Below are 16,337 nucleotides of genomic sequence, written 5' to 3'. Positions count from 1 at the left end.
AAAGGTACTTGTAAAACGTGTTTCTATACGCTCTTCTATCATGTTTCAAAGTATTTTAGAACATATATAAATTGTACACTTCTTTTAAGTGGATTTCGTAATTTTATTGGACTGGCGAGAGGTTAACTATATGTAATTTTTAAATATTTAATGTATTTTATGGAGTTTTACATTTTTAGGTCTTTAAAATAGGGCTGCTTTCTATACAAAGCGTTCTACCTAACTTAATCGATAAATAATTCAATTATTATTGATGATAGGAAAAAGTATCAGAGGATAGCATAATTAGGTTTGAACGAGAAAATATTGTAGTAAGAAAATTTGTCTCAAAGTCTTGTTTTTCAAGATTTTATGATCTTGGATGTTGTTAACGTTATCATTATCATTATCAGAGACAAGGTAAACATCAATCCAACAACCTCTAATATTGTAACCTTCACATGACTTTGGTTACTAAAAATAAATCGAAATAGACATAATGTATAATAAATATTTCCATTAACGATAAAGGTAAATGCAACGATAAAACTAGCTATATATAGAAGAATTAGTCATGTATATATAAAGAACACATTAATATAAAAGTTAATATGTTCGTTTTTTTATAAGGTACAGAATGAGAAAATTTTACAAAATGAATGCCAATTTTGAGTATTAGATTTACGAATTATTATAAAAAATTTTACATAGTTGGTACCAATTTTTAACATCCGATTTGCTAATCAACACAAAACATTCGTTCTATGTTTATCGTTGATAATAAAATCGCACGAACTTTGTCTGGATATTTTTATACTTTGACGTCTATGTTTCTTGAAGCGTTAGGATAACTTTTGCGCTAATAGAGAATAATAAAATTCATTTATTGAACACCAATATATGTACATATGTATAAATTTCACAAGTTATATTTAACAGTTTGCGTATCGCGTGAGAAACGATGAAAATTGCAGAAGTGTCGGAGAGAGGAACACGTATACATTTATTTGTTTTTAGAAAATATCGTGAAAATAATTTATAATTTTTCCGAAAATACATTCATCTTTTGTTTTAATACTTTCACGTAGCCGGTGCGTTGTTTTACGATTTTGTACGTAAAAAGATACGAACAAGCAAGGACGTTAGCTTCCTTCCATTTCCGGTCCCAAGCAGATTTGACGGTCTTTTTATTCGCATGAACGTCTTTCGTTGACCGCATCACCTAAAAACAGACGAACAGTAACTTGTAACAATATTTTTATGTTGTATATAACACCAATCGCTATATCGTCCCTTTTTGACCATTTAGTATTAATTCATATACTTAATTTTAATATTATTTAAAATTGTCTTTAAATTCTTTTATACATCACGAGTGAAATAAATGAAACAATTTGAAGTGCATCTTCGCCTTTTGACTTCAAATGTTCAAAATCGATATCTGTTTCTAGTGAATCATTTGATAAATTCGGGAGGATTTAATTCAAGAAATATATTAAAATTACCTTATAGATAATTATAAATGTGTAGAACTACGGAGAGGTGTAAGCAATGCTGTTGCGTAGTTTAGCATCATAGGAGTTTCGCTGACAGTGTAAAGTTTCTGGTAAATTGTCGGAGTTGCAGAATACGAACTGGAAGAATTAACGTGTCTTATGGAAGTCCTTTTGGATGGTGGGTTTCCCAAGTAGTAAGAATTGTTTAGAAAATCGTGGACATGAGCGTTGTGCGATGCGAGTGACCTGATATGCGAATAAAGAAATAGTATTACTATTTTGAGGTACATTGTATATACCATATTTTGTTAACCTACCCTTCAGTCTAGGATGCGTACCCTGTTAGTGTTAACGCGAAGTTTCAAATAACTCAGTAGATTGGTTTAACTGAAACCGATATAAAGTGTTCAATTATTATTTTTACATAGTACGTTTCATGAATGATTAAAAAGTAATTGTTTGAAATATTATTTTAAATAATAATTTGAATGAAAGTATTGCAAATTTGAAATAATGAGCTCGAATTCAAGTTTGAATAATATTGTTTCAAATAATCGTTGAAATTCGGAAACGTGTGTTTTATGTTTTATATGGTTTCATATAGTTTATTCTATGCTGTTAAAGTATATACCAGAAATAAAACTGCGATTATTCCTACGACCTCGATTTCCAGCTGATTGTTGAAATAATGCGTGGTGAAGATAAATAAAACTGTAAAGTAATTTAATGAAAGAGTTAGTTCGTAATCGCCGGTAGAGAGTGTGTTAAGGCCAGGGTTCGAAATGAACAATTATCTTTAAAAAATTAAGAATGGCTAGTGAACATAATCTCGACAGCAACGCATTCGTGAGGTAATACACATTTCATGACAAAACATTTGTGTCCAATTATTTTCTTATGAAACGTTTACCAACACATTTTTCTGGTTAAAATGATACCAAAGACGACACAAATTGGATTATATATATACTTGTTGGATCCGTGATATAGCAGTACCTCGATTATCCGAACTAATCTGTGGAATTGAAATGTTCGGATAATAGAACAGTTACCTAGCTACAGTACTAGATGAAATCCTTATTGTGTCATTTGTACATACAATGGTCGTGTTGTATATGGACCGCCTTGGATATCATCGGTTCGGATAAGCGAGGTTCTAAAGAATCGTGAATTAAACAAGTAAATATGATCCGAATTATATCGTGTTTGGTCTCATTTTAATCGGCAAAATGTCGACAATTTGTTGGTATTATTGTTATAGTACTATCCATTGAATATAATTTAATATTTGTTAAATAGATCAACGACTCTTTTAAAATCGACGAACAAAACATCTGTTCCTGTAATAGAAAAATTAATATTTTATCAGTTCCATTTCAACCAGAACTGGCACTTTTTTCTTTGTCAGTTTTTTATTTCTATGGATCCTGGAAAAGTGTGGACCGGAAAAAGAACGTTACCTTAATGTCGCCGAATTAGACGTGTGCGATGGTGGAGAGCAGTAATAAGAGTTCCGATTTCTTCCTCGGCCTCTGCCGACTGTCGTCGTGACATCCGATTATTCGGAGTGCCACTAACCGAGCCAGCAACGGTTTGCTTAGCCGGTTGCGATGGGAATGAGGATCGGCGGATAAGCGGCGGCGGTTTTGCACCTACGGGATTTGATTCAGCCATTTACGCATGTTACTTTTATAGTCTGGCCAAGCCGATCTAATTATATGCTACCTAATAAGCGTAAAGCGGATCGATGCGTGCCTTGCATTTCAAAAGACCTCTGACTGTTCATTGGTTGCCTCGGAATAAAGCGTCTCTTCATGGGGATTTCGATCGTGGAAGCATATCTTGAACTGGCAATACCTGCCTTAGACGATTCCTTAGGCGGTTTTTAAAAATATGCACATGTACGTATACTCGTGTTGTTTGGTTTTGCAGACACAGAATGAAATATTTTGTTTTGTTTACTGTTTTTTTTTTGTTTTTTTTTTGTCATTACTTTTTTGGCGGGCGTGAAATCAATCAGTGTAAAGCCTCGTTACATCGTTTCTTACAAAAATATAACGTTTCTAATCGAACAAGATATACTTATGTACGTATACTCTATATACCTATACACAACATACTATACAAACAACAGTAGATTTTCATATTGTATATATATGTATATATATACTCTGTGTGATCTATGGTATAGTACTTTCTATATATTGTAATATCTATTTTCACTTTCGTTTCATTCCGAAATTACTAGATTCTAAAACGTACTCGAAAGCGCCTACTCTCTCTCTCTCTCTCGCATCTATCATATACGAACGTTTCACGTTTTTTGAATCTCTGTCTTTATGCGAATCTACACTGATTGGATTTGCAAAACCAAGGATATTAGAAATTCGTAAAAAATCATATTATTAAAATTTCTGGATCAAAATTAAGGTAAGAAACTAGTGCGGTCGCCGCTGTAATACCTTGTCTCTAGCGAAACGTATTCGCAATACTTCGACTAGAGCAGCTATCGCTGAAATCAGAAGCATCATCACGAGAATATGCCCGGCCACCGTAACGGATTTCATTCGACGATCTTTGCCACTATCCTTTGTGCATTCTGTCAAGTTCTTGTCGTCGGTCTCCTTCGAGACCTTCGATCCCTCGCTTTTATTCCCGATCGTCCCGTCTGTGTCCACTCCATCGTTTCCCGTCGAGTCCTCGTTCTCCTTGCATCGCGTGTACGTGCAATTCCGGTCGTAGTCGCACCGGAAAACCGACGACAAACGCTCCTTGTACTCCAATCGCGGACATCGTCTTAGCCTCCGATGATCTATCGGGATCGCTTCCGCCTCGAAGATCGTCGCGTTGCACGTCGCCTCCGTTGTATCGTTGTTGCCAATAGTTTCGCTCCGGCTATAGTAAGTCGTGTGCAACAACAATCGCAGAGGCAAGAACAGTAGCACGCCGAAGATCATTAGCATCACAACAATGCTAATGTTGATGCCCAGCCAGATGTGGATGTCCGATGTCTTGGCGGAACGTCCCGCAGTTTCCACGTGCATCACAGGTTCCTCGGGCACTGACAGTTGCTCGATCGACCTGGGCCTCACCTCACCCGTCATCGGAGAGCTCTTCTCACTACCGACAGTCCGTAGAATGATAGTCAAGCACAATGTATCGTTCCCTGTCTTTCGTTCAGACGCAACTGTTGCGCATTCTGTTGTGACTGCAGTTCCAAGTGAACCTGGACGTCGACTGATATTGATTTCCAGGTGGAGGCAGAGCTACGTACGCGCAAGCCTCGCCAGTACCTCTTTTGTCGTGGATTCTGGGCTTGGCGGTAATTAGGTGTCGTTTAAATCGGGCTTACTACGAAAGTCGACTTCTACGGACGAACTATCACTTTTCGCGTCGATGAGATATCGATAGCTTTTTTGTGCAGCGTTAGACTGCTCTGAAGGGACCGTCTGCCACAGAAAACTATGTTTCTAAGCACAGTGATGATCAGTCAATCATTTTTAAAGGTTGACTGACTTAAATGGGCGTATCTCATGGGAAATGTTTGGTACTGAAATATCACTTATATCAGGTATAGACGCTATCCCTTGATCTGTTACCGCTAGCGTCTACCGTAGACAGTATACTCATCCAATGATAAAATTTTTGATTCCAACAATTTTTAAATGAAACTGTTACTGACATATTCGCGACATTCTTCTGATTAAAATTACTCCAGACATGACATACTTAGAATCGTATTTATTTGTTTAATCCACGATACATTAGAACCTTGATTATCCGAACTAATGAGTGTAACTTGAGTGGTCAGGTAATCTTTGTGATAGATTAAATTTTTACTGTTTCATTTGGACAATGAATCGTGTTGTATACGATATATAATAATATTTTTTATTTCAATCTTGATGGCCCTGGTCTTCATATGTCATTACATGTACTTTCATATCACAAAGATAATCTGTAACAGTAGACAATATGTGGTCAGACAAATACTTCTTGCATCCTTTTTACCCTCCTTAGCCGTTTAACAACCTTTTCTTTACCTAATGAATCGTGTTGTACAAGGGACGACTTAGATTGTTAATGTGAAATCCGTATTCTATACTCGGATATCATCATTATTGAACGGGCAAATATGCTCCCAATTATGTCGTGTTTGGTTTCATTTTAATCAGACAAGTGTCACGCATATGTTGGTACAAATGTTGTGCTCAAATTAGTATAATTTTATCGATATATTGAATCTTGTCTCATGTTACACTTCCGGACGACGCAATATCTTTCGGCCTCTTAACCCTCCGTATGCTATGCCGGGGTCATTCGTGACCCGTAGCAGTCGGGATAAGCTCGAGCGACCTTCAATATGTACAATTTTATTCCGATATAAGCTGACGCTTTTTATTTCGAAATAAGGAACTCACTATCCCCTCTTCTTCGTCTTTATCCGAAATACGACGAAGATCGGTCCAGAGCCGTCGCCTTATATCGAAAGAGAACTGTAGTGATATATCGGCGTGGGTCAGAAATGACTCCGGCATAGGCTTAGAACTCGCAGGAGTCCGAGGGTTGAGGGGTACACTTTAAGCCACCTCTTCTGTATTTCTAAAGTCAGCTGTAATCATAGAGGAAAAGCTGGTAATATGGCCCCATTGTAATTTTTTATATTGCAGCAAAGACATTTAGCGGAGAATAGTATAATATGTTGTGTCTGCTGGATTTATATGTAGGGAAACACTCTAGTATTGTTTCTGCTACGAAAGCAGCATAAGTTGGATAACTTACCCTCGCTTTTGTAAGAGGCCCAAAAATAACATATTTTCAAGATATACACTAAATGCAGTGAAATAATGTTTCATTTACTTCCGCCTTTCGTCACATATAATCTCATTGGTTTACCTACATTTTAAGCAAAAGTTCAAATGTATAATTTTACAAAGAAATATAAAACTGGGTGGCCACGTTACCAGGCCTATTTCTAAGTTAGAGACAAAATCCAAACATCAAAAGCAGAGTCTGCGCCCGTCGGCTGCGCAGGCGAAACTTGAAAGCGGCGCAAGAGTCGATTCATCGTGTGTGCGGATAGCTCTCCGGTTTCCCGTCGAAAGGAAGGAAGCCGTATCGGCGGCTGGGTGCGCAAGGGAACGCTTTGAAATGGGCAGGTTCTCTAGCGTGTGCATACATAAATAATATTAGACAATATCGAATTAAAATTCGCATCTTTCTGGCGAGCAACAATGGGTCGTGGTGTCCCAACAAAGGAAATGCCCGCCGCGGAGAGACAGCAGCGGCGGCGGTGGCGGTGGCGGTGGTGGTGGCAGCATCGGCGGCGGCATTTATAAAAGTAATAAAACAGTCGAACAACAACTCTCCGAAGTGAGTAGCGACCTCAGAGAGAAAGAGAGCTAGAGGAAGGTGGAAAGGGTGAGCGAGCGGGGCACTTCGAGGGAAGGTGAAAAGAGGAGGGCGAAAGGAGGCACAGAAAAACAGACCAAAAGAGAGAGATGAAGCGCAGGAGAACAGCGACCCGACCCGACCGACCGGTAGCCCAGCCAGCGCACGTATATCTTGCTCTGCTACACCGCACGCCGATTCTTCGAGGTTCTCATTGATGAATTCGTTCTCTTACAAAATCGAACCGCGTGATTTCTCATCCCCCTCCTCCCCCACCCCTCTCGTCCCGGATCATCCCGAGGAATGGAAACCCGGGAAAAAAGGGTCCCTGACAAATCACGACGTCTCGCAATGATCATCATTCATCTGCCTTAGCCACCTTAGCAACCGGTGTTGCTAATAAGATAGAAAGGCTACTGGCTGGCCAGCAAACGATAAGCTCGTATGCTTAATTAGGCCCGATTATTAATCCATCACTTGGTATGCTTAATCCCCCGTTAGACCCGTTCGTTTCGTTCCACTGGTACATCAGATCCTCCTGGAAATACGTTTCGCGAATATTGCGTCGTGCGTGCGTTAATTTAATCCGAGTACCAGTTCTGTCCAAGGGAATCCTCGATTGAGAAACCAGTTCTCTAAACGAACCGTAATGACATTAGTCGTCGGGAAAATGTTGAAAAAAAAGAAAAAGAAAAAAGAAACAACGAGGTTGGCGTACACCACGGGTAGACGACACGCAGGTGCAGCGGTATGATTATTGGTAAGTTTTGCGCGAAAGATGAGTGGAGGTTGAGAGCCAGGGTATGTAGAGCAGATGCTGGCCATGGCAGTGGTGGCGGGGTGCGTGATTTTTCACCGCCGACAGCTCCTCCTTCGAGAACCGCGCATTCCACCTCTTTCCTTCTCCTTCGACCCCTCCTGCTCCTTCGCCGTCGGTCCCCTTCATCCTTCACTCTTCGTTCGCCTCCAACGCTCTCGTCTCTCTCGTTCACCCTGCATCCCCCTTCGCCGTTCATCTTTCTCTCTATCACTCTCTTTCTCTCCGTCTTTCCCTCGGTGGCGAACATCGGCAACGTATGCCGCGGACACGCCACTGGACACCAGTTGCACGATCTTAGATTTGCTGATCTCGCATCCCGAGTGCACCGACACACGGATGCGCTCGGCGAGCTGCACACGATACGAGGGGCACGCCTGCAGTCGCCTCCTTTTCTGCTCGCGTGTGCAACCGGCCAGGCCCGGCCGTGCACGTTCACGCACGCGATATACAAAGGGCCGGCCCCCGATGCTCGTGACCGTTCCGAGAAATGATTTTCAATAATCGGCCAGCAAGGGAAATATGAAAGGCGTGTCCGAGGAAGCCCCGTGTCACGACGGCTCGGTAATTTTGATTGATTCTCCGCGTGCGGCTCGCCACTGCCTGATCACCGACGAGCGCCACGCACTATTGCGGAATGGTTAGATATACAACGTTATGCCGGTCATTACGCCATTAACGCCGGAAACCGTATGGTTTATCAGTCATTTCGACCGATTCGCTCGTGGGCGGCGTTATACCCCTGCCCGGTTTCGATACAGTAATTCGTTTGCATTCGATGCTGGTTGGAACGGTTGCTCGGAGGAGGTGGCGTACAGTTTAAGCCTTTCTGCGTTTGCGTTGACACTCTTGTTAGAGTACAGATTTTTGCGAATTTACACTACTGACAGAGTTAATGTGAACATACAGTCTTCACTCGATATATGTCCCAAATATTTAGCCGATAAAAGTCCCAGAACTATCCCCACTACCGCGGGGTATACACCGTGAGGAGCCAAAAAGCTTCACTGTCCTTTTCTACCTTCGGCAGTGTATCAAAGAATAGTATCTAGACTAATATACAGTGATTTCTCTATATATGTCGCCAAGGTCTGGATGATAAATGTCGCGGAATTATCTCTACTACCGCGGGATATAACCCGTGAGGAGCCACGAAGCTCGAGAGGCCTTGGACGCCGAGGAGTGTAAACATAACACGGCTCGGGTATGCCTCCTGGATGATACACGATGGTGGCAAGACCCGTGTTGTTGACATATATCGAGAATTCACTGGATAGACCCGTGTTGTGGACATATATCGAGTAAATACTATAGTAGTTAATGTACGATAAACTGGAAGGATTATAATGTAAATTGAGAAAAAAAAAATGAAGAGAGTCTGGAGGGTAATGGCGAACGCGACGAATTATCTCGTGATCTTCGGTAAAGAGGACAACACTAAACTGAAGCAGGGTTGTTGACGAATTCAAAATTATAACGAGTCACGCTAAACACCATTTGTTGATTGGGTAAAGTCAGTAAATAGTTAGTGAAGTTAGGGTTAAGAATAAATAGTACAATAGTGACAAGATTATAGCTCGTGAAATAAAATTGTAATAAAAATAGAAAACTTACAAGTGAAAGAATTTCGGAATATAAAATTGGATTGGAAAATAGACTTAGGTTGCTCTATCTGAGAGTTAAGGTATCATTTAGTGACGAACGCCTGCCTTTATGTGACCAGTGCAATCCAGGTGTAAAGATGGATTGCTGAACAGTGAGGAATATTGAAATGCTATACGTATCACGTGGAAAATATTAATTTTAACACAGGTACTACATTTTTAGTATATTCAATTCTGTATCGTGTTGTTTACTCAATTTTTATCAAAACCTGTCGCACAACAGCTTAACCCTCATCTGTCTCTATTTTCCCAAACTTGATGAGTCTCTTCAAAAATTGACACAATGATACACAATTAATATCATAGAGAGATAAACAATTAAACTATTTCCTTTTTAGAAAATGAAAATTTCCAGGAAGATAAGACAAGATGAGAACAAAATTATTTACATCGTTCGTGAATAATAATTTGCATGCAGGTCTACTACTGTAAATGCAAGTAAACAATTTAACAAACTGTAAAAAGGAACGCATGCGAGTTAATTTAAATATTTTTATAGTTAAAGATAACTAGAATATGAAAATTCACGTTTTTAAGAGAGATTCATCGTGCAGTCTACAGAATTTATAGGAATCGTCTTACAAGTAGACTTTAAAAGTGCAATAAATAGAATTTTCATATATCACTCGTCTTTCTACATGTTAACTTGAAAAATTCTTTACTTCGCCTCCTGTAACCCACGCCACACTTTAATGGCACGGACTTTCTCATGAATAAGACATGACAGACAGTCTGTTAATTTTATCTCCCACCAGTGAAATCTTAACTCTGCGCCTACTTTACAACCTTGTTATCTAAATAAACTCGTAATCAGTCGTTAATTCTCTGCCTGAGAACATTCTAATTGAAACAATTTTTAATGAGACCTACTTGCTTTCTACGCATCGACAACATTTCCTGCCCAATTGTTCTTTTTGAGTGCGGCTAGGCCCAGTCAATGGCTCGTAAAAAGAGAATTCCCCGTCATCGCGATAAACCCTGCCGGTCCCACATAAGGACGATAGTATCGCCATTACTTTCCATTCGCTCGAAGAAGAAACAAAAAAAAAAAAAAAAAAAGAAAAGAAAAATAAGGCAATAGCCACACATCGAAAACGGTAGCAGAAAATATTTCCGCCGCGCGCGTTGGTTCATTAGAGCTCTGGCAGCCGGGAGCCGGGCCCCGTTGTCTCGTTTTTCCATCTTTTCCCAAGTGATCCGGGCGCGCGTTACGATTTCCAACAAGTGTACATCGGCAGCCCGCAGCTCGTTACGCTTGTAATTTACATTTGCCAGTCGAGTGGTACAACATAGTTGAATCGCCCGGCGAATAGAATCAACACTCGCGGGAGACCGTTCGTTCCCGCGGAACAAGTGATTTACGCAAGCGGCAGGCTGTGTCGGTGCCGGGCATAGAAAGCGAAATCGACTTGAAAATCGGAGTGCCATTATGCAGATTGCAAGATGCACGGGTGTGTGTTGTGCCTGCAGAGAAAAAGAAACGCGCCGCGGACCGAGCTAACCGGGGGATTTACAATCGAGACAGATCGGAAATCACCGGGCAAGATAGGCATGAACCATCAAAGGCGCGAATACGGCTAATTGACGTAGCACGAGCCGAGGCTGGCTAGCTCTTCGGGGTCGCATAACTCCGAAATCTCCATCGAAACCGATTATGAGGGCCGCGAGGGATGTTAAGCTGGGTATCCATTTGTTGAAACCATCGAGAGTTGCTCTACGCGATGTTTCTTGTTAGCGATTTGACTTTTGGACCGTCATGTCTAGTATAGTATCTTGTAAGAGAAGAATAGCGAGTAAACTGAAGACCGTATCGGTGAAACGGTACATGATGCAGCCTCTTTGTTTCGAATTACGATGTTTACTCGATATATGTCCAAAACACGGGTTTAGCCAGGGACATATATCGGCCAGGAAATACTATTCTTTGATCCATGCCGAACGCGGAAAAGGACAGCTAACCTCTAGAGGCCTAGTCTAGAGGGATAGTTATGGGACTCTTATCGGCTAGGCATTTGGGACATATATAGGGTAAACACTGTATTTCTTTGTAAAACTTTTACCGAAATATTTGTGACACTTTTCTGATTAAACTGATACCAGACATGACACAGTGTGGATCATATATATGTACTTGTTTAATCCGCGATATCGTAGAACCTCAATTATCCGAACTAGTCACGTAGAGCGTGAGTGATCTTATAATAAAGTTGTTACCTACATACAGTGTCGTATTCGGATCTCTCTAGATTGTTTACACGTGAAACACATGCATTTGGGTAGTGAAGAATTCAAATATCATCGGTTCGGATAAGCGAGATTCCTCTGTATCGTGAAGTGAACAGGTAAATATGATCCACATGATATCGTGCTTGGTATCATTTTGGTCAGAAAAATGTCACGAATATGTCGGTAAAAGTTTGACGTAGGAATAATTGAAAGCAGAGAAGGTTTGTCATAAAGTTAGTATTGTCTGGCCGATTACCTAACGTATTCTGCGCTCTTGAACCGTTAATGGGAACAAATTGTTCACAAATGTCGTGTACGTCTCTCTCACATATGTCGAGACATTATCGTACATCTCTCTCTAAAATCACCCCCTTACACGATCGGAGGTACACTGTAGAATTCGAGAGTGCTATCGAGCGAAACACTCAAATGGACAGCTAGCCTAAGCGAGTCGCATCTCGCTCGGACGAAATGTTCGAGAGAGTTTGCGGGGCAAGGGGGGTAAGCATCGCAATTACGCAAATTGCGGCTCTGTTCTCGCCTGCTCGGGGCTTGCTGCCCGCGGAAGGGCGTCAAGACGGGCAGCCCGGGTTGAAGGATGGTGTTACAAGGAATGCTCAACGTTCGCACGTACCGTTCACGTACAGTGACGTTCGCCCCGTCGGTTCTCGCCGAGTTCGATTGGTCGCCCAGGTACGACCGAGCAATTTGAATGAACGACACGAACAGCGAGTTTGTTGTCGGCTGATCCGAAAGGGCTACCGTGCTCCGTCGAACCTGGTCCCTGTGCCCCCTAGCGGTCGTTGCGGCTCTCGTCCTCAGTGGCACGAAACCTCACTCCGGAACGAGAGGAATCGCTTTAAGAGCGATGAAAAATGCTGTTTATATCAGGGAAACTGGTTGAACGGCGCTCACGGGTTCCTCCTGGCCAGCGAGCGAGCAGAGCGCGTGCCTGCTGCGGTCTTATTAGCGCTGATCAGCCTCGCGATAAATTTATGTGGCTGGCCGAGATATATATGCCGCGAGAGCACCACCGTACACCGGGGGAAAAAACGACGCCGTTACGCGGGATCCCCGTAGTTTCTGCCTCGATTCTGCCTCCGCGGGTATGTCCAGGACGTTTTTGCGTGAACGCCGGCGTAACGGCTGACAGTGCGCCTAACAGAGATCGACAGAAAATCTATCAGGCTTTCAGTGAAACCAGCGGATACACTGCGGCTGGAATTTCTAATGCCCGGCGAGGCGCGCGCCCCAGCTATGCCCGGCACGACGATTGGCGAGAAATCGTTTTATGCTTCGCAACGTCGTTTTTGCGACGAACGAATCTGTCCTGTTGCCGTCCGCCACTCTTCCTGTTCCTCTTGTTCGCGCCGCGTTGCCTACGGGAACAGACAGGAACACCCTTTTTCGCGGGTACCACCAGGATCCCCATTAATTCATAGCGGTGGCTTAATCTTGATAATGTGGTTGAAGGGCCGATGGCTGTTGGGAGATTTTGCAACTGCTTGGCAAAGGTTTTGTAGACTTTTTAAACGGAAGCCATTTATAGGTTTTGGATAATACCAGAAAGTTGGAAAATTTTCCATTTTTTTGAAACTTCCCGTCTCTGTAGTTTTTCCACGACAAATGGAGTTGAAGTTGTACGACATGAAATGTACATATCTCGTACATGAATTCGCGTGTATAAGTTTATTAATATTGTACAGTGTTCGTAGTGTTCCTGATTTCTCAACATTTTTCATTTCTCGAGAAATGAGAAATAAGATTATATTTCTCGAGAATTCTCGAGAATTCTCGAGACATAAATTGGGAATTATTATATATTGGGAAACTTTTACCAAACTTTTATAAAGTGAAACGTTACGCTTTTGTTTTGAAATGACTTCTTAAGAAGCATAATGCGTCTAATGTAGAATCAGACAATCTACTTCTTTTTTTTTTGTAACAAAATCTGTAGCCGTAGACAAATTTCTTCCATTTTGTGTGGATGTTGGCTTTATCGTATACAGAACATCCAAAAGTTGCTGAAGATTGGGTGTCTTTTTTTCAGTGGACTCAAAAATTTGGAATTCCTTTGTTAGAGTCCGGAATTTATTTTCTTCTGCCACTAAATTCTTGAAGGCTATCTGCAATTTCTAATTCTAACTGTTTTTCCAGTGATAGTTCCTCATTCTGAGAATCTGAAAGTTTTTTACTATTTTCATAAGACTCTTTGTCATATTTTCCAAAAAGTCTGCTTATAATTTGTTTTGCCATTTTATACATATTTGCCTTGGATGTTAAATAAAAAAATGTATCTTCTGAATCTTTTTGCAGAGATTCTGGATTATGCAGATATTTTATAAGGGATACAACAATCTTGTCTCTTCTTTTAGATATTTCTTCTTTAATAACAACAAGAAACTCATTACTCAATTCAATATCCAGTTTTTTTAAAGTTTTAAATAAGAATTTAAGAGAATTTAAGAATTTATATGTTATAAAATAAATGAGATTCATAAGAATTTTCCTAGATTTAAATTTCTCGAGAAATACTGAAATTTCTCGAGAAATGAGAAATAATCAATTATAAAATTTCTTGAGAAATTCTCGAGAAGGAACACTAAGTGTACGTGATTCAAAATCGATTTTCGTTCACCATGGAAAAAAAGGAAATTCGTATAATTTACTTGTAGGAGTTCAAACTTGAACATACCGCGTCGGAAACAGCGGGAAACATAAATGCTGCATTTGGTGACAGTATAGCAAGTGATCGGACCATAAGGCGTTGGTTTGAAAAGTTACGTTCCGGTGATACAAATCTGGAAAATGAGCCTCGTGATCATAAGCTAGCAGCTATTAAAGATTCAGGTTTAAAAGAGATAGTTCTCGCGGAGAGTACCAATATACACTATTCAACTGTCTCCCGACATCTGAAGGCGTTAGAAAAAAGTAAAAAAGTTAGATAAATGGGTCCCGCATAAACTCACTGAAAGAAACAAGATGTGCCGTCTGGAGATCAGTTCTTCATTACTTTTTCGCCAGAATAATGAAAGCATATTAAACAGTATAATTACCTGTGACGAAAAACGGATTCTCTACGACAATCGATGACGTTCTGCACAGTGGCTAGACGTAGATAAAACTCCAAAACGTATGTCGAAACCAAAGCTTCATCCACGTAACACATTGATGTCTGCATAGTGGACAGCAAAGGGTGTTGTACATTTCTCATTTTTAAAAAAAGGTGAAATCATAAATGCTGATAAATACTGTCAGGAAATTGATATAATGTGCGAAAAACTGCGTTTTCAACAGCCAGCATTGGTTAATAGACGTGGTATTATTGCTTCACGATAAAAATATTAGCAGAGTTGAAGTGTGAAGTTCTCCCTCACCGTCCTTATTCGCCTGACCTGTCACCTACTGATTACCATTTTGTCAAACACCTAGATGAGTTTTTGAATGGAAAAATATTCAAAGAAGAATGTGCTGTAAATACTGCATTTGATGAATTTATTGCTTCATGTTTATTAGATTTCTACCAGAAAGACATTGAGGCACTTGTATCACGACGGAAGAAGTGCATCGATGTCGATGGAAATTATTTCGATTAATGGAAGTAATAAAGTACATGAATAAAGTTTGTAAAATAAAAGTTTATGTTAAAGATTCGAAAACGGCAATTTCATTTGCAACAACCTAATACTATAGTTACAACAAATTTGTATGAGAATTCTTGGAATAAATCTACTCACTTGTACTATGCCATTTGCCGACCTTCTAAAGTTTAAGGTGTTACGAGTTACCGAGTTATACGAGTTTGTAACCAATATATTCATTATTTTATTCAATCCCTGTGGATCCAACCCCCATTAACTGCATTGTTACTACTAAATTGCAATCCTTTCTTTGATCACTTATCTTTGCTTTAAATTTTTCACGTGGAATATTCAAACTAAAATTTATTCAAACTAAATCCTCTTTTCGTGTTCACGATTCCTAAAAGCCTATAAAATCATGTCTTGATAAACACTTTTTCGGAGTCTTTTCATAAATTTTTACATTTTCGAGTGCCCTATTTCCAAGCAGACGAAATTTTTCGAACGAGTCGGCTTCCATTAAAAAGGCTTCCACGATCGCTAAACCCTCCCATTAGGAAAAAACTCCGCGTTCGATGAAATCAAAGACAGTTAAACATCCCGGTAACCAGAATTCTCCCCTTAGCGACCGGGAGCTCGGTTAATTGGTTGGCGCGAGATCCAACTATCTCTCCTAAACTTTTTAACTGTTTACATTACTCGGGCAAAAACCTACCCGTCGTTAAAGATCAACATTCGTTCGTTCGCGAAATGAAATTGTGCAGAACAGTGGCCGGGGGATAATTATGCCGACGCTTCCCGGCATCCTTGTTACGCGGCTGTTCGATTTTATGGGACGGCCTGTTCCGCCGTTGCAAAAGCGAAAGGGTCTTTGCTGTGAGCGAAAAACAAAAATTCATAATCCCGATTGATATTAATGCCCATCGGGACAGGAAGGGTCTGTATCAAGGCGGCGTGGCGCGCAAAAGTCCCGGGGTCGTGTTTCTACGCGACTGCAAGCGTGAAGCTGCTCACCAGGGGCGTATTAACGGCGGTGGCCATAACGCGGGCATTTATTTCTCTATCGGCGGCATCCGTTGGAAGAAGCGTCGGGACGGCCACGGCCATGCCAGAGAACGATGGAAATTTATACGGAGCCGATAATTAGCGAGCCGAATCGACTGCTTCTCAGGAGGAGTAGCTC

The 16,337-nt window shown here is 40.8% G+C and overlaps 1 protein-coding gene across 6 annotated transcripts; it reads right to left on the bottom strand.

The window, feature by feature from the left end:
• Positions 1 to 846: 846 nt before the first annotated feature.
• Positions 847 to 4,708, bottom strand: LOC143353556 (uncharacterized). Of its 6 annotated transcripts, XM_076786982.1 has the most exons (7): positions 3,938 to 4,708; positions 3,201 to 3,348; positions 2,936 to 3,127; positions 2,107 to 2,186; positions 1,793 to 1,862; positions 1,485 to 1,721; positions 847 to 1,201 (listed from the first exon to the last, which is right to left on the bottom strand). In XM_076786982.1, the coding sequence occupies exons 1-3, from the start codon at positions 4,577 to 4,579 to the stop codon at positions 2,937 to 2,939; spliced, it is 981 nt and encodes a 326-aa protein (XP_076643097.1). In that variant the 5' UTR covers positions 4,580 to 4,708; the 3' UTR covers positions 847 to 1,201; positions 1,485 to 1,721; positions 1,793 to 1,862; positions 2,107 to 2,186; position 2,936. The 6 variants fall into 6 exon arrangements, with proteins under 6 accessions (XP_076643097.1, XP_076643087.1, XP_076643107.1 ...); XM_076786972.1 differs by lacking the exon at positions 2,107 to 2,186; XM_076786992.1 differs by lacking the exon at positions 2,107 to 2,186 and having other exon boundaries at positions 1,814 to 1,862.
• Positions 4,709 to 16,337: the final 11,629 nt, after the last annotated feature.

This window comes from Halictus rubicundus, chromosome 1, assembly GCF_050948215.1.
Source record: "Halictus rubicundus isolate RS-2024b chromosome 1, iyHalRubi1_principal, whole genome shotgun sequence".
In the NCBI taxonomy this organism is placed as follows: domain Eukaryota; kingdom Metazoa; phylum Arthropoda; class Insecta; order Hymenoptera; family Halictidae; genus Halictus; species Halictus rubicundus.
This window is presented reverse-complemented; position numbering and strand designations above follow the sequence as displayed.

Bases quoted from the DNA above. Each gene is read 5' to 3' on its own strand.
- LOC143353556 (XM_076786982.1), bottom strand. From the start codon at position 4,579: ATGACGGGTGAGGTGAGGCCCAGGTCGATCGAGCAACTGTCAGTGCCC. The intron at 3,349-3,937 runs GTATTACAGCGG...AAACCGCCTAAG, and splicing joins TACGTTTCGCTAGAGACAAG to GAATCGTCTAAGGCAGGTAT. The intron at 3,128-3,200 runs GTAGCATATAAT...CAAATCCCGTAG, and splicing joins ATCCGCTTTACGCTTATTAG to GTGCAAAACCGCCGCCGCTT.